General features: G+C 31.9%; 2 protein-coding genes across 4 annotated transcripts in view; one reads left to right on the plus strand and one right to left on the minus strand.

Annotated features, from left to right (window-relative positions):
- LOC127733949 (SH3 and PX domain-containing protein 2B-like) overlaps positions 1-16,325 on the minus strand; it is a 40,001-nt gene extending 23,676 nt beyond the window's left edge. Inside the window, exons 1-5 of one of the 2 annotated variants that reach the window (XM_052243431.1) lie at positions 16,128-16,325; positions 15,082-15,162; positions 14,751-14,826; positions 8,854-8,930; positions 2,791-2,888 (exon numbers count right to left, since the gene is read on the minus strand). In XM_052243431.1, the coding sequence (XP_052099391.1) occupies positions 2,791-2,888; positions 8,854-8,930; positions 14,751-14,826; positions 15,082-15,162; positions 16,128-16,208 (413 nt within the window). In that variant the 5' untranslated portion in view covers positions 16,209-16,325. Of the gene's footprint in view, positions 1-1,151; positions 1,558-2,790; positions 2,889-8,853; positions 8,931-14,750; positions 14,827-15,081; positions 15,163-16,127 lie in introns of those variants that run through there. The other variant, XM_052243432.1, reaches the window with a different exon arrangement.
- Position 16,326: 1 nt separating this feature from the next.
- The window catches only part of LOC127733951 (uncharacterized), a 50,047-nt gene continuing 42,456 nt past the window's right edge, over positions 16,327-23,917 (plus strand). For both annotated transcript variants that reach the window (XM_052243433.1, XM_052243434.1), the window contains exons 1-2: positions 16,327-16,394; positions 23,180-23,415. The gene's annotated coding sequence lies outside the window, so the exon portion shown is untranslated. The remainder of the gene's footprint in view (positions 16,395-23,179; positions 23,416-23,917) is intronic.

Below are 23,917 nucleotides of genomic sequence, written 5' to 3' on the forward strand. Positions count from 1 at the left end.
CATTTATTCTATATAAGAGGAAATTAATAAATGTATACTGATGATTATATGAAAATATCAAAATTAAAATATTCATGAGAAAAACATTAAAGGTAAATGATAAGGATAACCTAATATGGTATTGAGGTATGAGCACTTTGATTATCTTGGAAATATCCTTAAATTAATTATATTTTAAATCAGAGTTCTAAAAGAAAAATTAATGGGGAATGTGTCCATGGGACACAGATGATGCCCCCGCTTGCATTTAACATTATAAAACTACATAATTCAAGAAAGGTAAAAGTGACGCTACCAGAATTCATACTTGATCTGAGTTTTGTGGTAATAAGCATTGTGTATAAGTTTCATAACATTTGGTTGAGGCAAACTTAAGATAGAGAACAGAAACGAAAAATTCAGCATTTTTTCCATTTGTAAAGGGGCATAATGTTCATAACATTTGGTAGTAATAGAATGGAAACGACAGATGTAGCAATTTTTCCATTTATAAAGGGCATAACTCAAGAACGGTAAAAGTGATGCCACCCAATTTCAAACTTGATCTGTGTTTTGTGGTAATAAGCATTGTGTATAAGCTTTGTAACATTTGTTTGAGGCAAACTAAAGTAAGAGAACAGAAACCAATTTTGGGGATGTACGCGACTGACAGGTGGGACTGACAAGGGTAACACTTAATGCCCCCTTCGCGTTTATAAAGGGGCATAACTCATGAACGGTAAAAGTGAGGTTGAGGCAAACTAAAGTTAGAGAACGGAAACCAATTTTGGGGACATATGCAACCGACGGACGGGACGGACAAGGGCAATGCTTAATGCCCCCTTCGACTAGCGGCGGGGGCATAAAAATCTCATCAAATACTAATATAGAGCAAAAATAATTTTTACACCCTCCCCACTTTCCACTCACACAGAGTTTTTTTCCTATTCAGAATAAGCCCCGTTCTTATATATGCTGAATGCATGGTTGGCAGACAAGATAAACACCTTTATATTTGTTCTAGTCATGCCGAGGACACAGAGATAAGTTAGAGATTGCTGTCTCATTGAAATATTCCCCAATTTTCTTTTTTCACGTAACCCCCACACCCAAAATTTTTACATAAGAAAGCGAAAAAATTTTGTCTTCATAAATAATGATTTAGAACTTACATATCATTTTGATGAAGGAAGTCCTCCTGAGGATGTTTTCCAGAAATTTTACACATAAAAGCTTTTACTCCCTTCATACTTTCGTCATGTGTACATTAACTTCCTCACATATTTGTCTTTCATATTTACTATACATGAAGCAATAAGATATCATAAAACCACAATATACAATGTAACACACATGAGATTTTATAAAGACTTCCTACTTTCCCTACTTATCAGTTTAAGACAGTATAATACTATGCTGTAGTGTTTCCTCACTATATAATAGTATACTGTAGTGCTTCCTGACTGATTCAACATTTACTCACGTACAATTTTTACATTTTTTCATATATTTTTGGGTAGTATCTATTAAACCTTTCTATTTAATTGATTTATGTAACTTTTCATACTAAGGAGGATATAAATTACACTTTTATTACATCACTGCATAGTTAACTGATCTGTCTTTACATCACGGAGAACATTGTTTTTAAAAGCATGACTGAATCAGATGTTTACTTTCAAGATTAATAAACCCTACAAAATGATAACAATGTACACCTTTTAAAAAAAAGTATCCCAGTGCATCAATTGACTGAAATCAGTGAAAATCAGTTTTATTTATTAAATGCCTTTATGTTTACAGTCAAAAGCAGACTTTAAATGTAACAAATATATATAATTCATCCTTTAATTTTATGTCGTTTCATTTCAATTTGAATTTAAGACCCCCTTCACAGAAATCCTTTACATACAGAATACTATTTACATCAAAATCATTGACGTCTTGTTTATTATTATTGAAGTCATGCAAACTTAAGACTTTTAAAATATGTCTAAAATATCAAAGCATGTATTGTTCAGAGTAACTTTATTATTAAAGTTTTCTTTTTATACCTGGAACATGTATTTTGTGTTTACCTTAGATAAACTATAATCATACTCTGGTTAAGGCAATAAAAAAATTTACCTGATCATGATCAATATTAACAGAAATATATCTTTGACCATTTATATGTAAAAAATCATTAAAGATAATGCAGACTTATAATTCAATATACCAGATGCCCACTTCATCTAAATAAGAATGATCAGGTGGTACTCAAACCAAAACAATTGGAAGGCCAAATGATTTAGAAGTTCAAGAACATCTGTAAAGCAGAATTTAAAACGTTGTGCCAAATCAGGCTTAGTTAAACTATGCAAGGAGCTAGAAAAACTTCAGTGTTTCGTTAACATTAAATTTACATAAAAATGACTGTATCAATGAATTTCAAGTCATACACAAGACTTTAAAAAAGTTTAATTTATACCAGGGATAAAATTAACATGAAAGTTATTCCAAATGCAAAATAAAATGTGTTTGCTTCTAAATGAATAAATTTCAAAGATTTTTTTTTTAAAGAATATTTGGGTCTTTTAACTCTTTCATATGCCTCAGTACAAATAAATATCTGTTTGTCTTTGAACTTTGCATAAGATGTTCTAGATTTTTATTTGAGATTAAAGGTCATCAGACTTGAGGTCAAAGTAAATTCTGAAATTATATATATGTATAAATCATTTGCAGATTCTTGATTGGACTTGTGAAGACATTCATTTAACTGCAAACTTTAGTTACTGAAACTATACAGAAAAAGATTTTCAAACTTACTGCTCAAGTTCATTTGGGTTGAGGTCATCAGGTTCAAGGTCAAAGAAATCTATCAACTCTTCATCCTCTGCTATGTGTGGAGGTAGTCTTATTAATGCCTGAAAAAAAATTCATTACAGAAAATCATGACACATCTATCTAGAATTATCTTTTAGATGGATGGATGGATGGGTGACTGTTTAACGTCCAGTAGCAAATTAAATGCATATTCAGGACGAAATCATCATTTGAAGTAACAGACAATGCAATACAGAATCCATTCAAAGTTTGTATGATCATTTTGACATCTGAAATTTTTATTATTGTGAGTACAAGAGGTTGAAATAGCAGAATTTATTCCTCAAAAAATTAAAAAGAAGAAAACAATCCTTTATAGTGTTCCCATTCTTAACCTCAAGATTCCAAGGAGAAAACAATCCTTTATAGTGTTCCCATTCTTAACCTCAAGATTCCAAGGAGAAAACAATCCTTTATAGTGTTCCCATTCTTAACCTCAAGATTCCAAGGAGAAAACAATCCTTTATAGTGTTCCCATTCTTAACCTCAAGATTCCAAGGAGAAAACAATCCTTTATAGTGTTCCCATTCTTAACCTCAAGATTCCAAGGAGAAAACAATCCTTTATAGTGTTCCCATTCTTAACCTCAAGATTCCAAGGAGAAAACAATCCTTTATAGTGTTCCCATTCTTAACCTCAAGATTCCAAGGAGAAAACAATCCTTTATAGTGTTCCCATTCTTAACCTCAAGATTCCAAGGAGAAAACAATCCTTTATAGTGTTCCCATTCTTAACCTCAAGATTCCAAGGAGAAAACAATCCTTTATAGTGTTCCCATTCTTAACCTCAAGATTCCAAGGAGAAAACAATCCTTTATAGTGTTCCCATTCTTAACCTCAAGATTCCAAGGAGAAAACAATCCTTTATAGTGTTCCCATTCTTAACCTCAAGATTCCAAGGAGAAAACAATCCTTTATAGTGTTCCCATTCTTAACCTCAAGATTCCAAGGAGAAAACAATCCTTTATAGTGTTCCCATTCTTAACCTCAAGATTCCAAGGAGAAAACAATCCTTTATAGTGTTCCCATTCTTAACCTCAAGATTCCAAGGAGAAAACAATCCTTTATAGTGTTCCCATTCTTAACCTCAAGATTCCAAGGAGAAAACAATCCTTTATAGTGTTCCCATTCTTAACCTCAAGATTCCAAGGAGAAAACAATCCTTTATAGTGTTCCCATTCTTAACCTCAAGATTCCAAGGAATGTATACATTTTACTAAAATAATTAACCAATGGAAACTACAAAACAAACTAAGGTAAAATGTCATTAAAAATCATGAAAAAGTAACAGGTAGAAAATACCAAACAAACTACTGTGGATTCATTTATTTTCCTGGATTCAAATTTTCATGAATTAAGGAAAACTTATCTTTTTGTGGATATTTAAAGTTATATGATTCTTCAAATTTAAAAAAAAGTTGAACATGTTTTATATTCTGGAATGGCTAAGTTTCACTAAAAAACATGCATACATGGACTTTCTTTTAAGTAAAAGATAAAAACAGTGAGGAAAGAAAAGGAAAACAAATGTGAAAGTTAGAAAGTGTTACTGTAAATTTAGAAAATATTGCGTGCATTTATTATTGAGATGTTTGAAGAATGAACAAAAATGTGAGTTTGATAATTGCGAATTTTCGGAAAAGCTACATACAGATATATATTACATATGGTTTGATGTTTCTTGTTTCTCATTGGTTTATTTGGTCACGTGTTTCCCAATATATATTTTGTATTTTTTCACTATTTTGACATATTGACTTCACGTTACAAATTTTAAAAATGATATTGACTCCATGTTACTAAAAGTAGTAATATAGAGACAATATCATTTCCAAAAATAGTAACATCGAGTCAATATCATTTTTAAACTTACACGATTTACATATGTAATATATAAATTAAGGACTTTCACTCAGTCAATACGTTATATATGGACCTGTCTCGCCTTCTTTACTAACCATTGATTTTATTTTGAAAGTCCTAAATATAAAGCTTTACTAAAAGTATCGCTTAAACTTAACATGATCCAAGAAAATGAGGTCAAGATCAGAAAAACCACACCGGAAATACATGTACACCTTACAATCATTAAATGCACCAAATATAGTTGACCTATTGCCTATAATTTCTAAGAATCAGACTTAAACAGGAAAACTAAACATTGACCAATGATAATGAATCATGAAAATAAGGTCAAGGTCAGATGAACCATGCCAGACAGACATGTACACCTTACAATCAATCTTTGCATTAAATATAGTTGACCTATTGCTTATAGTATCTAAGAAACAAACTTAACCATGAAAACTTAACATTGACCAATGAACCATGAAAATGATGTCAAGGTCAGATGATACCTTCCAGACAGACATATACACCTTACAATCATTCCATACAACAAATATGTTGACCTATTGAATATAGTATTAGAAAAAAAGACCAAAACACAAAAACTTAACTTTAACCACTGAACCATGAAAATGAGGTCAAGGTCAGATAACACCTGCCAGTTGGACATGTACACCTTACAATCATTCCATACACCAAATATAGAAGACCTATTGCTTATAGTATCTGATATATGGACTTGACCACGAAAACTTAACCTTGTTCACTGATCCATGAAATGAGGTCGAGGTCAGATGAAAACTGTCTGATGGGCATGAGGACCTTGCAAGGTACGCACATATCAAATATAGTTATCCTATTACTCATAATAAGAGAGAAATAAACATTACAAAAAATCTTCCCTTTTTTTTTAAAGTAGTCACTGAACCATGAAAATGGGGTCAAGGACAATGGACATATGACAGACGGAAACTTCATAACATAAGGCATCTACATGCATAGTATGAAGCATCCAGGTCTTCCACCTTGTAAAATATAAAGCTTTTAAGAAGTTAGTTAACGCCGCCGCCTGATCACTATCCCTATGTCCAGCTTTCTGCGACAAAAGTAGCAGGCTCGACAAAAACCTTGCAATAATTTCTGAATTTACAGCAATTGATTCTTAAAGAAATAATTTAATACACCAAATCATTAATCATCTGTTATGACAAAGTTTAATTAAAAAATTTGTAAGGGGTCCGCAGAACCCTGTGTCTGCCCTTGATTACTGCTGTCAGTGTAAAAGTGTAATATTGACTTAAAAAGTGAGTCAATTTATCATTAAAATACAGAATTTAAAAATAAAATTCAAACTTTTTCATTTAATTGCTCTTTCTTGATCTAGAAGGTTATAGCTTCTATCCATGTTTCATAACAATCCATGAAGGTTTACAAATTTATCATGTCAAAAAATTGTAATCCCAGACTGTCTGTAAATGTTAATTGTAAAAAACTAAGTTCATCTATCAGAAAAAAAATGACAATGAAAAAATATATTTCAAAAGTTTTCTTCGGACATTATCTCTTCATTACAAAAAAAAATTCTGCCAAACTTTCATAAATCTCTGTGAATGTTTGACAAAGTAATTGATGTGTAACAAACTTTAACCCCAGACTATCAACTTGTTAACTGTAAAAAAATAAAGTCCATTCATCAGTAAACTAGAAATAATTTCCAGAATTTAGGATGTACAAAAAAACTCTCAAGATAACTAACAGGATATTATTCATATTCCATCATATCATATTTTTTTCTCTCAAAATTCCACCCTTACAGGAAATTGAATACTTTATTATAAGTATTTTATGTAAAACAAACATTTTTATCTCATTTTCCATTTAATCTCCATAATTCTGTTTTTGGATCATTTTGAAAGTCATTTATATCAAAATTAAATTTAGCAGCTGACATCCAACACTTTATTTTATTTTCTTTCAAATGATTAAAAAATTTTCATATCAACTTTTTTTCACAAACAATTTTTTCACAATTTTTTCACAACGTTTTTGTGCTGCAATATTTTTCATCAATAACAAAGCATATGTAAAACTAACAGAGAAATAAAATGTATATTAGTGATTTCAATGGTATCAGACATATAAAGGGATCAACAGGTTGGTTGCTCTCTCATTAACTTCTCATTTTATATGCATATGTTTTATTACAACTTCAACAACATAAAATCTAGTCCAATATTATCACTCATTACAACTAAAGGATCCAAGCAATTTGAAAAAAAAATAATCTGAATAAATAGCTGTGCAAGGAGCACAAAATATGTCCATCTACATATAAGTGAGATTGGAAATTCTATTTAGAGTAAATATATGTTACTGGATGTGTCATCAAATATAAGTTCCTCATAATGTATGTTCCAAATTGAAGAAATATTATGGAATATTATTTCCACTGGAACAAATATCACAGTATTTGTTCCAAACGGAATAAAGGATATAGATGTTTGTTCCAAACGGAATAAAGGATATAGATGTTTGTTCCAACAGGAAAAGATATTATGGCATTGTTAATAATAAAGTTGCCAGGGGAACTTTTGTTAGAAAAGTCACTTTTGTCACAAAAAGACAATGTACTGTGCTCAAGGTCAATTAAACAGATGCTTCATTACCAATAGTCAAAGGAAACTTTGTGTCAATGTTTTTCAGGTCATGACCTTTCCCTTACCCATTGGAGTATTTTTTGCATGACTTTCATCATGATTTATTCTCCAGGATAAGAAAAAAATAATGTTTAGTCATGACTTATGCCATTTTCTATTCTTCTATACATCTTTTGTATAATCCTAATTGTTGTTAAGACCATTGTGTTGTGACATGTGTTCAGGTAATGAATACATTTGCACAACAAGATAATGAAAAAAATGCATAAATGAATAGAAATATAGGTTCAATTCATAAATATGATGATACATTATAAACCTGGTTATACTTCTACTTCTGTTTAGGCCTTTTAATAGCTTACTATACAGTATGGGTTTTTCTCATTGTTGAAGGCCGTACAGTGACCTGTAATTGCTTATATCCACTTATTTGAACTTGCAATCATACCACATCTCCTTATTTTCATATTGAGGAACTGAACAGAATATGTGCTTTTACTGCCCATTGCACCATGCAATTTAATGAATCCAAATATATAATCAACTGTTATGATGGATGAAGCAGCTGATCTATTTTAAACTTCATTCTCCATCATCTGAAATATCTATAAAACTACACACTGAAATTTAAATTGAAGCATTGTAAGTGCTGTGAGTCAGCCAATCTGGGGCCAAAATAAAAAATAACTTGTATTTTGGTTTTCAGGACCTACCCTATCTTTCTATGCCTCAAAATGTCTAGCCTTAAGTTTTTATTGGTACTTTTGGTAGTGAATCTTGACAAAATTGCAGGTCTTCCCTGCTCGAGGTAACAAAATTTAGCAAAATATAATAAGTAGAGCTGAGAGCAACTGCTGACTTTTGTTTTCCCCCGCTTAAAGTTCTAGATAAACAGGAACTTAAAGTGCAATGGATGTAAAAAAAGCATCACATCATATAATGTGCTAATATGAATGATAACAAATTTCAAGATGCTCTGAATTGTAGCTCCTGCCATTAATGTGATGAAAATTTCAAAAAATCGTCTTAATGTTTAAGAATATATAATTATTAGGTGAACAGGAAGTTGATAAGCAATAAATGTGAAAATGCATCACACAGTATATTACCATGTTAACATGAAGCCTGATAACAAATTTCAGGAACCTCTTTATTTGTTGTTCCCCAGAAAAATGTGACAAAAATTTCATTCATGGTCATTCTGTGTAAGAATATATATAAGTATTCAGCTAACAGGAAATTGATAAACTATGAATGGGAAAACATATTACAGTTTCCAAGTTGGTATGATCTGTACTTGTTACACAAATATCCACATTGTAATTACAGTATTCAATGATCTTTACTTGTTACACAAATATCCACATTGTAATAACAGTGTTAAATGATCTTTACTTGTTACATAAATATCCACATTGTAATGATATGTTCTCCATGTGTTTATATTACACATTGTTACAGAGCACTTATTACAGATAACATTATTTAGATTCTGTACTTACAGAACAGTATTCACTAATCTGTACTTGTCTTTTCAGGGCAACTTCTCTTATATGACTTCTACCAAAAAATATTTTCCCTGCAAATAATTGTAATTTTTTTAATGAAAAATATAAAAAAATTTCCACTACTTAAACCATAGGTACTTGGGGACAGGACAATTTTTTTTTTGCCTTCCCCCTTTTTTCCAAAATCAGTATTTCGTTTTATATAAATTTCATTTATTTTCGCGTTTTCCTGTATTATAAAAACATAAATATACTACAAATAACTTGTATTTGCTATTTACTATCAATTCCAATTTTAGTATGCACAACAGTCACTGATATTATAAATAATGACTTAAACATATAAAATAATAAATTGCTTTGCAGAGCACAGCTGGTTACGACCGCAGCTGGATACGACCGCAGAGGTCCAACCCTGAATAGTAGAGGCAAAAATGGACACAATATTCGAGCTTGATACAGGTCTGAATTTGGATTATAATTAAATATTTGACACATAATAGGTTTCTGACACAGAATAACTGTAGTCAAAGAACTTAGAATTGGTTATATGATTTGAATTAATATCCAATTTTTTGCTTTTGTGCAATACACTATGCTGTTGCGAATTGCCCCCCCCCCCCCCCCACAAAAAAAAACATGTAAAAAAAACATGTTTTTTTGCAATTTTTTTTTTTTTAATTTCTGAAATCTGAAATGTGAAAAAATTGTCCCCCCGCACAATTTCTTTTTTACCCCCCCCCCCCCCCCGCCCCAATTTTTTTTTACCACCCCCCCCCCCCCCCCCCCCTTTTTTCCAAAAAAAAAATAGAAAATGACATACATAATCATGGCTTAAATTAATATTCCTTAATCAGCATTTTTAAATAGTAACTTCTAAAATTAAATTGACAGCTAATCACCTCAAGACAATACAACATTTCTTTTTACATAATTTAAAAGCAGTGTAAGGGAGGTAATCCAAAAGTAACATTGTACTTTTTTTTAATTGTCCATTAACCAGGAAACCCTTGTTTTCCCCTTTTTTGTCCCTAATTCCTAAACGGTTTGAGCCATAACCCCCAAAAGCCAATCCTAACCATCCCTTTGTCGTATGGAAACTTGTGGTATAATTTCAGAGAGATCCATACACCGTTCCACAAGTTATTGTCTGGAAACTAGAAAAATGCTTATTTGGGTCCCTTTTTGGCCCTTAATTCCTAAACTGTTAGGACTATAACCCCCAAAATCAATCCCAAACTTCCGATTTTGGTTATAAACCTTGTATTTAAATTTCATAGATTTCTATTTACATTTACTAAAGTTATTGTCCGCAAACCAAATGTCTTCGGACGACGCTGACGACGACGACGTGATACCAATATACGACCGCAAAATTTTTTGCGGTCGTATAAAAATAAATGGGGAATGTGTGCCATGGGACACAGATGATGCCCCCGCTTTCATATCATATAAAGTTAAAAAGGGACATAACTGAAGAACGGTAAAAGTGATGCTAACCAAATTTATACTTGATCTGAGTTTTGTGGTAATAAGTATTGTGTATAAGGTTCATAACATTTGGTTGAGGCAAACTTAAGTTAAAGAACGGAAACGGAAAATTCAGCAATTTTTCCATTTGTAAAGGGGCATAACTCTAGAACGGTTAAAGTGACACCACCAAAATTCAAACTTGATTTGTGTTTTGTAGTAATAAGCATTGCGTATAAGTTTCATTACATTTGGTTGAGGCAAACTTAAGTTAGAGAAAGGAAACGAAAAATTCAGAAATTTTTCCATTTATAAAGGGGCATAACTCTAGAATGATACAAGTGATGCCTCCAAAATTCAAATTGATCTGTGTTTTGTGGTTATAAGCATTGTTAATAAGTTTCATAACTTTTGGTTGAGAAAAACTAAAGTTAGAGAACGGAAACCAATTGCAGGACGTACGGATGTCCGCTACGGCGGGGGCATAAAAAAAAAATGATATTTTGGCAAACATTAAGACATAGCTAAAGATTAAACAATGCCTTTTCTATAATTTTTGAAAAATTTGTTTCAATATTTTTCTTTTTCTTTTTGGAAAAATGCCACAATTATATATATGGAATTATAAATGAATACTAGTAAACAAATATGAAGTTTTTGCCAGTGGAGATAATATCCATTTTCAGGATGTATATATTCTTACACTGTCATTTGTAGTTTCAGAGAATTTAAGCTCATATAAACTACAGATAAATCTAGAATCCTAACAGGTATAACTTGAAACAAAAACCCCCAAACAACAACACACCAGAATAATTGTCAGTAATTTATAGGACTGAAAACCAACATAATGATTAAGGTTAAAAAGTGGGAGGATTGAGACCTAAAAAACAAGTTTAACCCTGCCACATGTTTATTTGCCTGTCCAAAATTAGGATCCCTTTTAGAAGAATATGATGTTGATGGTAGTTCATTGATAGCCTGTTTAATTTAGCCCAACTTGTTCAGTTTCCAATCATTTAAAGTTTGATATTGTTAAGATTCCTGTTTTTAACACTGGATGTTAACCTCTAGGTGTTTCCTGGTCATTGACCAGTCTAATTGGTTGTTTGATTGACTGATTGATTGTTTTTTGTTAAACGTCTGGTGACAAATAATTAATGCATTAGTCAGGACAAAAACAAGCAGCATTAATAAATCCAATAGGTATGTTCAAATCAAAGTGCTTGTGAGCACTGAAAGGTAAAGATTGCCTTCATTTTGCAATTTGTGAATTTTTAAATAAAACATTGAATTGTATTTTGCTAGGGAAATCAAAAATTTGAGTTGGAGCTATCTTCCTTTGTTCATGATTGTACATTTGTATTTGAACCTAATTTTATAACAGATTTATACACATTTGGTTGAGGCTAACTTAAGTTAGAGAACAAACGAAAAATTCAGCAATTTTTTCCATTTGTAAAGGGGCATAACTCTAGAAAGGTAAAAGTGACCCCACCCAAATTCAAACTTGATCTGTGTTTTCTGGTAATTAGCTTTGTGTATAAGTTTCATAACATTTGGTTGAGGCAAACTTAAGTTAGAAAACGGAAACAAAAAATTCAGCAATTTTTCCACTTGTAAAGGGGCATAACCTAGAAAGGTAAAAGTGACACCCCAAAATTCAAACTTGATCTGTGTTTTGTGGTAATAAGCATTGTGTATAAGATTAATAATTATAAGTTTAATAACATTTGGTTGAGGCAAACTAAAGTTAGAGAACCGAAACCAATTTTGGGACGTACGGATGTACGGACGGACAAGGGTAAAACTTAATGCCCCCTCAACTACGGTGTAAAGGGGGATAAAAAAATGTTTTTTTGACAAGTATGGTAATTCAAATACACACCATATTTAAACTCAAATATCAAATTATCATATCATCAATAAATTGCATGACATTGGCTGGATAAAATCTAAATAATTATCATTTCACTGCACTATTTTGTTTGAACTATCAAAGGTAGTAAAAAACCTTGGAAGATATAGATATCAAGTCAGAACCATAGGGTTTTGATTGCATTTCATGCAATCTTTACCCAAAAAGATAGTCAACCAGAATAGAGGCTGTAAATTACAAGTGCCACTGGTAAATGGGGGTATATTGATAGGGCTAAAAACTTTGGCTTTCAACCAGTGAGCTATTGACCTCTCAAAGAGTTGTTGAAAGGGTTCTTTAGTTTGCAGAGAGCATTACACTCTCCCTACACAAGCATCAGATTTAACCTAACCTTTCTGACTGGACCATGTCATTGGGGTCATGTCTTATAGACGTATACCCTCACATTCTTATGGACAACACACCTAAATTAACCTAAAAGAAAATAAAATTTGACCAACAAAATTTTTCAAACATAATATTTAGATGTCAATTTGAGTATCAAAAATAACTATTATGATTTCAACTTTAGGCTAGGGAGGATGATGTCTTTAAGTTTATGTTTTAATAAAGATGAAAGGCTTGTTTGAAAACAAAAAAATGGTAGTAAAAACAGACTTACAATTATTAGGCATCTTCCTTCTACATAATATACGAAACAAATTAGAAAATAACAGATGTGTTTTATATGCCTTAGCTTATACAAGAGAGCCAATGGTAAAACACTAATTTACGTCAACATCAAATTTAATGTTGATCTGACCACAGAAAATAGGTGTAAAATATAACAATCAATTTGACATTATAATGTCTTGTTACTAATGACCAGAACCTATCAGGTTATTTACACCAAACCTATCAACAACTGACTGCTTTCAATGTTTTTTATTTTGTTTTGGTATTATTATTATACAAGTAAACAATAATTTGTAAATAGACAGTGAAAAGTGTATTATCAACACTAAAGTACACTTGGTGATAAAGCTTAACATATGTCCATATACATGTAGGAGGGTCTCTTCTTATACATGTAGCATAAAAGAAAAGATGTATTCAATGAGGATTGAAGTACATGTAGTTACAGTTAAGCATTTTCAAAACAAATGTAATTCATCCCTAATCAGTGAAACTTTGTATGTACATCATAAAACCCTTCCTTAATCATATTTCATATCATTTTTCTAAGAAGTATATTAATATGAAAGTTGATGTATCATAAGTATAAGGATTTCCATTCCTCCTTCTTCATAAAGGTTTTTATTTCCTACTTCAAAATAATATAATATACAATGAACAATAAACCCGTACTATTAAGAATGTTCACAAAAGAAAATGCAAAATCATCTTATTTGTGTTTTTTTTCTTTTAATTACTAAACAATAAATAGACACATATAAGTTAGTGTAGTTTCCTATTTCAAGTTTTCTATATAGGTTCCTGTTTATAATAGTAAACAAAATAATCACACAAAATATATCATATGCTTAATCAGTAAGTTCACATGTACTTAAACATATCCAACTCATGTGTACACATGTAAGTCAGGACAATCATGACATGTGCAGAGATTATTTTCTGATTTTTGGTTGATACCATAAATAAACTGGTTATATCAAATTTCCCAGGGTGGAGGGATGAGGATGAATAGAACATATCCATTCTATAGTCATATGGGTGCTGCTGCAACAGTGAATCACAATTTTCTTAAATCAATTCTTATTTTGATTTTGTCTCGCAGGTAAACATCAATATACATGTGTAAAAACACCTTGCGAATCCCATCTGATTAAAACATACAAAAGATCGCAATTCTGAAGACCTGGAACTCTCTGGATTTATTTTCAGATATGAAAACTTCCGTCAGTCAGCATGTTTTATCATTGATTTCTTTCCCCTTACTTACAGTCCCCTGGTTCAATCAATGAATTTAGATTTCGTATGATCAATAAAAAATAGTTCACGTTTTAGGCATTGGTAAGTCTTTTAGTTTTACATGTTTTATAACATGAATTTTTCACTTGTCCCGTTACACAACTAATATGGCGACTCTCACTTGACCCAGACAATTGGGTCCGACAAACGGTAATGTCGAGCCCTGATGTACATTAATATACTGGACCTTTATGTGCACACATACTTTAGAAATTGGACCTTTATGTACACATTTACATTAAAATATTGGACCTTTATGTATACATGTACTTTAAGATATTTGACCTTTATGTACACATGTACTTTAATCTATTGGATCTTTATGTGCACACATACTTTAAGATATTGGACCTATATGTACACATGTAGTTTATGATATTGCACCTTTATGTTCACATGTACTTTAAGATATTCAACCTGTCAATGTTTCTGCAACTTCTTTTTAATTGTGATAGTTCCAATAGTGTAATACTGAAAAATCAACTTTAAAAATCTTCAATGGGTATTTTAACTAGCAAATATTACTTAAGCTATCTTTAACCATCTTTCATTTGTTATCTTTCATTCTTACCTGGAAGAAATGGTATAATCCTTCTCTGGGGATCAATAGTCCCAGCTTCTATAGGAAACTTCTCCAACAGAGAAAGCTTAAAAAGAAAAACATTTACATTTGTTTGGTTTTATTTTTCTTCATTTCTCTTAACCAAAACTAAAATTTAAAATATACTAGTGTCATAAACTGAAAGAGTACATTTTTGTTTTATTTTTGACAAAAGAATGACAGTGTGCTCATATTTAATTACATAATTGATGATAAATATATATATCCAAAACTGCAACTGACTGCCTTTTATCTTTTGAACATAGACTAGGAATAATAAGTAAACTTGAATAATATTTACCTGAAAGTCAAAAAATCTACTGTAACGTCTGTATATAACATGTCTAGATCCATCCGACCAGATTACTTTGATGACATAAACCTATTTTAACAAAAATACATACTCTGTTAAAAAGCAATGAATCTGCATTGGTGATATATAAAGAAAAATCATTAATACATATTCACATGACCCTAACATATTCTTTTTAGACATGTTAGATTAGAGAATGGAAATGAGGAATGTGTCAAGAGACAACAACCTGACCAAAAAGCAGAAAACACACCAATGTGTCTTAAACTCAGCGAGAAAATCCTGCATTCAGAGGCGGGCTTCAGCTGGTACCTAAATAATAATGTATACTAGTTCAGGGAGATGGATGCCATACAAATAAACCAAAATTGAAAAAACACACACAAGAATAATAAAGGCTAGAAATTCCTTGGGACAGGCGCAAAAATGCAGCAACTTGAACATTATACCATTATACTTATTTTAAGGATTGATTTGGTTTATAAATACATCTTGTACACTCCATTGATCTACTTTAATATTTTACAAATGTCCAAATCATTACAACTTAATAAAAATTTGTATTTTTCAAATTCAGATAGATCAGAAAAGGATGGAACCAGATATATTATTTCAACATTAATTCTTGATGACATGTATTTAATGCAGTACATGACATAACACAGTGAAATTCATCTTCTACATTAATCATTAAGTTTGCACAATTTACAAATTCTTTTTCATTTGGCAGGTTTGATTACTTAGCTCTCAATTTCTAAAATTATATTATCATATAGTACTGTTTAAATCTATGGTATAATTTCAGGCTACTATAACTGTGTTATAGTAATCAGTAGTAATCTCAGGTGTATCCCGTAAATTATAGTTTTGTTTATAAACATCGGCGTACTTTTCTGAAAAAAAATGAAACGGGACTTGATCTTAAAACAAGTTCTAAGTGTATTACTATTATCATGATTACATGTACTTGGAATATATTGTATTTAGTGTTTGCTCTCGATATATCAAATAAAAATAAGACACACTAAACTTACATAGTGTTTACTTGGATGTCGTCTCTTCTGAATATCCTCGACTTGTATTTCTGTTATTTTTCTGTTTTCGGAAGCCATCATACTTCATTAGTTATGTTTTTTGTTAATGACATGATAAAATGTTGTTACAAATCAAAATTAATATGTGACGATGATTCAGAATATAAATTTACAGGTGTAAACAGGAAATGTATAACAACAAGGAAGGGAAATAATTACTTCAGTGTGGACACACAAAGACGTATTATATTTCAGGCAATAACACAAGTAATTTTAATATGTAAAACATGTTTTTTTACATTTTTTTAATTGGAAAATATAGGACTATCCGCACTTCAATTTTTAATTGATAGCGGGTGTCGCTGGGGTTCTGTTACCCCACCCTTTTTATATAATTTAGATCTTAAAATTGTATACCTTTTCATATATTGCGTAGGTAAAAATGTAACCTTTTCCAATATTGGTTGGCTTTCGTGTGGTGTGTTGGAAAAGTGGAATATTTTTAAGGCTAATTAAGATTCTGTATGCAATGTTTACTTATGGCGAGACTTTCGGCTGTAATAAAATGACAGGGCTTTTCATATGTAAACAAGTAAATGGAACTTTATTGACCTTATCATATATTTCTGATAGTTTTCCCCATCTATTCACATATTTTTAAGCTGGAAAATGTTACCTATTCCAGCGGCACGTCCTATCACCTTGTATAAAGGAATTGGTCCCCCCACCCCCACCCCCCTCCCCCGAGGTAAAATCCACCAGAGTGAATAACCTTAACTATATCAAAAAAATATTTTTTTTTTTTAAATATATTGCAAAAAACTGTAACTAACGAATACTAATTGTTAAAAGCTGCTGATTGAAAGATATTTGTAAATTTCTAGAGTTTTTTAATGAAGGATGCCGAGTCAAATGTTTCAAGACATTGCAGTGGCCTTCGAGTGTCTCATCTGAAACCACTTCGGTGGTCTCGTTTTAGCGATATAACATCGAGCGCCAAAGTTTGAGTGTTCGATCTCCGCGGACTCTGTCAAAATCGAATACTTTAAAAATTATGATTTCTTGCTTCTGCAGCAAGCATGCAAAATTGATGAGTGAAAGTAATGAATATGTCCGGGTAAGGTGACTGTTTCACTCCATTTTTCTGTTACAAGTTCCTTTCATGTTATATTTGCCGCCGGACATTAAGCAGTCATATATCAATCGAACTATCATATTTGAAGACGTTGGAAAATGCAGAACTATATGATAAATCAAATTCATATGTGAGGATGATGATGGCCTTGAAAATCTAGTGGCCAATCAAATCGGCACATTCATGATCAGGACCAAAACATATTTATTTGATATCAATATGAACCCTGATTTTTACCAAGGATTTGTATAGTAAACTACTATACAAATCCTTGTTTTTACTATGACCGACACGCTGAGCCGCCGGGGATTTTTAACGTGCTAGCTCACAAATTAACTTTCCGCAGGACACTATAGTTGTTAATTTTTACGTCATTTGGTCTCTGGTGGAGAGGTGTCTCAATGGCAATCATACAACATCTTATTATACGCCCGTTTACGGAACGTATTATGGTATACCATTGTCCGCTCGTCTGTCTGTCCGTCCGTCGTCAACATGTCGGAAAATAATTCAAAAATGCTTCAACCAATTTTCATGAAACTTTGGTGAATTGTTTATATCTATTGACGTAAGCTCCCTTTCGATTTTTATAAATTTTAGATTTTACGTTTCCGAGTTATGGGATTTTATTCATAAAAAAATGGGGTATTTTCCAGTTTTCTGACTATAACTCAAAAACGCTTTGAATAATTTTCATGAAACGTTGGTGAATTATTTATATATATTGACATAAGTTCCCTTTCGATTTTTAAAAATTTCTGATATTACATTTCAACGGGGAGTATTGGGACTTTATTCGTAAAAAAAGGGGGGCCATGATTTTCCAGTTTTCGGACAATAACTCGCAAAATGCTTTGAGCAGTTTTCATAAAGCTTTGGTGACTGGTTTATGTCTATTAAAATAAGCTCCTTTTAGTTTGTTTTTTTTTTATATAAATTTCTGATATGCATTGAGGAGTTATGGAACTTTTTCGTTGAAAAAGCGACAGGCGTATATGCGCTCATGGCGCAACTCTTTATTTGTATATGTCATCCTACCCGAACACCTTTAAACTGACTCCGAGCCGATCAGTATTTGCTCTTTCTCCTCTTCTCGCATGATTGGCACATAACAGCAAATACTATATTAAGTCTTATGTTTGACCTGGCTGAGGATCAAACCCATGACCTCCTACACTAAGAGGCAAACACGCTACAACCAAACCACCAAATTCGTAGACCACTGGTATTTAATTCTATAGTTACTGTAGACCATAGTTTATGCTTAAGGTTACATATCACATACTCCCGCATAAATGGTAAGAAATACACCCAATCTCAGCCCTCCTTCCCACGAAAAAAATAATACATAATATTATTGATATATTTTTTTCTGATAAACAAACACATGATGTTTTTTTTTTTAATTTATTTTAGTTAAGAGTAAATCGGTTCAAATTTTGGGACCGCGGTGGTCATGTGGTCTAAGCAGTTCACAGAAGGTTGTGAGTTCAACCCCGCTCATGGCAGGTGTGTTTGACTTGAATATTAATTGACTAGGATATTGCCAGTTTTCTGTGGAAAGTTCTTTGGTTTTATCCTGGTACTCTCGATTCCTCACAAAACTTGACCGCCATGATATAGCCAGGGGTCCGTAAAGTGGCGGTGATCAGCAATTATAAATCAATCAACAAATTTGAAGGATCCAAATTAAAATGAAGGCGTTATTAATTCTTTTTAATTTATTTTGGCAAACCATTGATGCACTTATCCAGATTTATATAAACTTATTGATATCATCTGAAATCAATAAGCAAAACAATATTATTTGTGATCTTTTTTTATGCGAATGCCTTGATTAATTCACAGGCATGATGTGAAATTCATTACACGGTATGCTCAAATATTCTGAATTATTAACACAACTAACTCTGAAACAGTTAAGCATGAAACTTTTCCTTATTTTGTGTTACATTGTATGCACCCTTGGAAAATTTATGCAGGATTCAGGATCAGGTAAGGGGACGACCATTTGATATTCTGGGGGGGGGGGGGGGGGGGGGGGAGGGGGGGGGGGGGGGGGGCAGGAGGATTTTGAAAATAAATAACTCATATCTTTTAATAATAAAAGTATAAATATTATTTAAATATACTTGAAATGTCAGAAAATTGGTTTCATTTAACTTGAGGTTAATTGTCTCAGGAACACTTACCTCACTTTTATTAAATCAGGGCCGTAACTACATTGAGACAAATGCCTCATGTAGGAAATTTCAAAACCAAACGCTTGTCTCCATATCAAATTGTGTTCACCGTGAGTGCCTTGCAAGAAGCAAGTTCTGTTCTCCCTCAGACGTAGCCCCTGATTTTTCGGGATCAATGTTTCTTATTTATTTGTCTTTTGTTCATTGATTGCCCTTCTGTATTCTGTTATTGTTGCATTCATTTTGTAATTTAGTAATTTTATTATTAACTTGATCATGAGTTTAAAAAAACACAGCAGCCACAGACTTAACTATGTGAATTACATTTTTGCTTTATCATGCATATTTGTCTTTTTATGTTGTCCCTAGAAACTTAAGTCTTACACTGAGTCTATAACGTGATTTTGCTTTGAGACCAAAATATTGTCAAAAAATTATTAAAACAGAACTTGCATTTTCAATTTAAGAAAGGGTCTGGGGAACACCCAGAAAGCATGATTTTGCATCATTTGTTCTATAGCTTCTTGGGCCTTCAGCGGTTCAAAAACCCTTCAAAAAAAAAAACACACGTTTGCCAATACTTTTAAAAGAGCATTAGTTACAACCAAACTTTAATACTGTGTATATATGCATTTGGGAATATAGAAGATTCATTTCTGCAGAGGATAATAATTAATTCTGATTAAATGGTACATAATGACTTGACTATACATGTATTATTTATAATAAACAAATAATTTAAAAATTGTATGTTTTCTAATATTATAAATATAGTTGTGAAAATAAATAATCAGTCCCTTGCTTTAATGAAAATGAAAAATCTTGCTTCAATAGTGCAGAAAATAGATAATCTGTCCTCTTAGATTACAAAAATAAATAACCGATCCAAAACAAATCCTCCTGCCCCCCCCCCCCCCCCCCCCCCCCCCCAGAATATCAAATGTCGTCCCCTAACTTACATATTATCTACTCAGAAAATCATATTGATATATTCAGTTTAATTTTCAACCGAAATCTAAAATTCCTTGAAAAGTTTTAATATTCTGAAACACAAAATGCATACTACTTCTATATAACTAGGTCCAACAATCCCTTAAAACAGTTGCACGTGTTACTCTGTACGGATAATATACTTTGTGCTTTCAGCACGGCCATTTTTGCAACAGAATATGATGATTTTAATTCTAATAAAACCAGGTTCAATCCACCATTTTCTTCATTTGAAAATGCCTGTACCAAGTCAGGAAATATGACAGTTGTTGTCCATTCGTTTGATGTGTTTTGTCATTTGATTTTGCCATGTGATTAGGGACTTTCCGATTGAATTTTCCTCGGAGTTCAGTATTTTTGTGATTTTACTTTTCTTTTTTTTTGATAACAAGTATAATACAATGACGACCTTCTTTGGAGGTAGAAATGCAGAATTTTCAAATTTTTAGGGTAACCATTGTTTTCAGTCCGACTGATATGTCTGAATTTGTTCATGAAACCGAATACATCATGAATAAAATACTTTAAACAATTTATCAGGAATCTGAAACATGAAAAATTTATAAAAGCGGCAATCTGCAGTCGATAGAAAATAACTATGATTTTCAATAATACAAACGACTTCCGGTAATTACCAGGAGAAGGGAGGAACTTTTGGTTGTTCTGAACAGGTGTATCATGTTCAGGAGGGGTATTTGCGAGGAAAAAAAAAACAGTTGAGAAAAGGTGAAATTTCCTGAGCTGCCAGGTGAAAGAAATTCTTTGGTGAATTATATGATATTCGCTGAATATAACTCGATTTTGTTGATATTTTTGTATTTAATCTCTCTTATTACCCAAGTTTAAGACTTTTGAACAGACACACCCGTTTGAGGCTGAACAGTTGTTGCGTCCGAATCGCTTTTCTGGATTTATCATAATCGGGAACGCTCAAACTGGCTTAAAAATTCAGGATGTATAAATACTAATCGACACGTGAGGAACTACACGACAAAAAGACACATAAGAAGAATAACCACATTCATTTAAGGTCAGCTTTGTCTGACGGAGTTCAAGCTTTTAATTAGTTTCTTGATAAAATTTTATTTTATAAACAAAAAATTCGAGTATGTTGTAAATCATTCTATTGTTGAAGCACACCCTGTTTTGAGCTGGTGATCCCATCGACCGGGACTAGCATGCTGCAGCCAACAAGAAATGGTATCGACTCGGTACTTAAAAATGATAAATTTGATGCATACAAAGCTTTTTTCTAGATTAACCTTCGTCAGGAATGCTTGAACCCTATATTTGAAAGCCAAATTCACACCTGAATACACGAGGTGCTATATGAAAAAAGGGATATAAAAAGAATAACAAAATTCATTTTGGTCAACATTGCATGAAGGAGTAGGAACCTATTTAGTCATGTTCAGTCTTTCGGTCAATTTTCACGTTTATCCACAGCGGTAAATCAGTACGGTTCAGACAATTCGCTTGCAGTTAATTGAGATCTGTTCAAACAACAACAACATACTAAATTTTTTTAAAAGCTACTGAATAGTAATGATATGATTATCTTCTGAATGACTCTCTGTGGAGATCTCGGCCTGGGATGTAGAAGAATTTATCATTTCATTCTTTTCACAGTTTCATTTTGAAGGAGCATTATTTTTGATTTATCTGATATATAATTAAAAGTTAAATTTCTATATTTTGTTTATATTAATATGAAATATGTGTTCTTTGTGTTCAAATATAAGATAACAAAAAATGAACGGTAGAGTTATTAAAATACTAACTAAGTTGAATCTGTGAATCTGTTTATTTTTATTTTAAATGTATTTTATGATCTTCAGGTTTATCAATATGCGACAGCCTATCATTATATAAAAAAGCTGTAATGACACGTGTACACTTATAGTCGACTGAAACACGATAATGTATGTAATTGAAAATATTTTACAACAGGTATTTGGTATTTTACTCGGCTTACATAATAATTGATTCTATCAGAGATCGCTAAGTATATAGTTAATACGACCCCCTTAAATGCTAATAAATCAAACTTTGAGTTTCGTAAGTTTGCAACAGAGGTAATTTTTTTCCTTTTTTTTAACTCAATATTATTGGTACCGTTATCAATATTTACCTGATTTTTTCTTGCGAACACATGAGCATTACGGTTCTTTTAGAAAACGTGCCAAATATTTAACATTTCTGTCGATCTTGTTTAATCATAAGCTGCAGGAGGTCAACACATTTGTTTGTTATGCCCCGCCGTAGGCGACGGGCATTAAGTGTTACCCTTGGTCGTCCGTCCTTCCGTCTTTCCGTCGGTCCCATTTTCGTTGCAAGGCTTGAGCGGGGACATTCGTGTCCTCAGGTACATTCTTCTATTACCGTATTTAAAGAACAACACAAAATTAAAAATTAAAAACTATGTGAAAGAAAGAAAACTAGACGATATATTTTGTTAAAACATTTGAAGATGCAGCTTTTATTGAATAATTTCAAAAAATGTACATAAAAAGCAGACACGCAATCTCATTATTCTTTCTTCTTTCTTCTTCTTTGTTTTTACATATTTTGGTATATTTTAAAATAAATTAGGAATATAGCTTTTCAATATCGAATTTATTGATTTTTAAACAAGCATTTGCCAAATGCTAGTAGTTCTTGTATTGTTCTTTTAAAGATTCTAGGAAATAATGAATATTCATGATTTCATTTGGTATTCTCACAAATAGCAAATTGTTTTACAGACTATGCTTTCGTAGACTTATCCAATGTCTTAGAACATAAAACAAGACACAAAAGACAAACTGATGAAGCTCCGTGTGATTTAAAGGAAGAATTGTTTCTTCCTATTTCTTATAAAAATAACAAGAAAACATTGCAACTGACGAGAAATAACCAGTTTTCTACAGAAAGTATACCTCTACTTATACAGGATGAATACGGATACCTAACCAAGAAGAAAAAAACAAGAAAGAACGAGGTAGGAAACAAAAAGTTAAAATGTAAGCTATAAGCAAAGTCCATTAGCAGATCTGTGCTTTTGATTTACGCACCTTTGACTTTCAAACTTTTTGCTGTTTTCGTTTATGAAGGGGTATCTTTGGTTTAAAATTCGAGTTTTGAGATTAAATGGGTAGTTATTGAACATTAGTATTTTATAATAAACTAACATTCTTGTTTTTGCATGTTACGCTAAAATTGACGTTTTCAACCGAATGAAACTTCAGTTTATTATTTATTTTTGAGATCCACAAAATCGAAGAGAGATGGCTTGAAGGTTGTTTGAAATTTAATTTAATCATTCCTAGGAAAATGTCAACCTTCGGGCATGACATTTACCCCCTCCCCCAACAATGGTTTTCGAAGTACTTACTAATCTTTGCACGTGAGGAGAAAAGATTGAAAAACGAAAAATTATTAATTCGGGAATTGGGACTATAAATGTAGAAATAGACTCGAGAAAAGAGGGTGCGTGAAAAGGA

The sequence above is a fragment of the Mytilus californianus genome, unplaced genomic scaffold, assembly GCF_021869535.1.
Source record: "Mytilus californianus isolate M0D057914Y unplaced genomic scaffold, xbMytCali1.0.p SCAF_3, whole genome shotgun sequence".
In the NCBI taxonomy this organism is placed as follows: domain Eukaryota; kingdom Metazoa; phylum Mollusca; class Bivalvia; order Mytilida; family Mytilidae; genus Mytilus; species Mytilus californianus.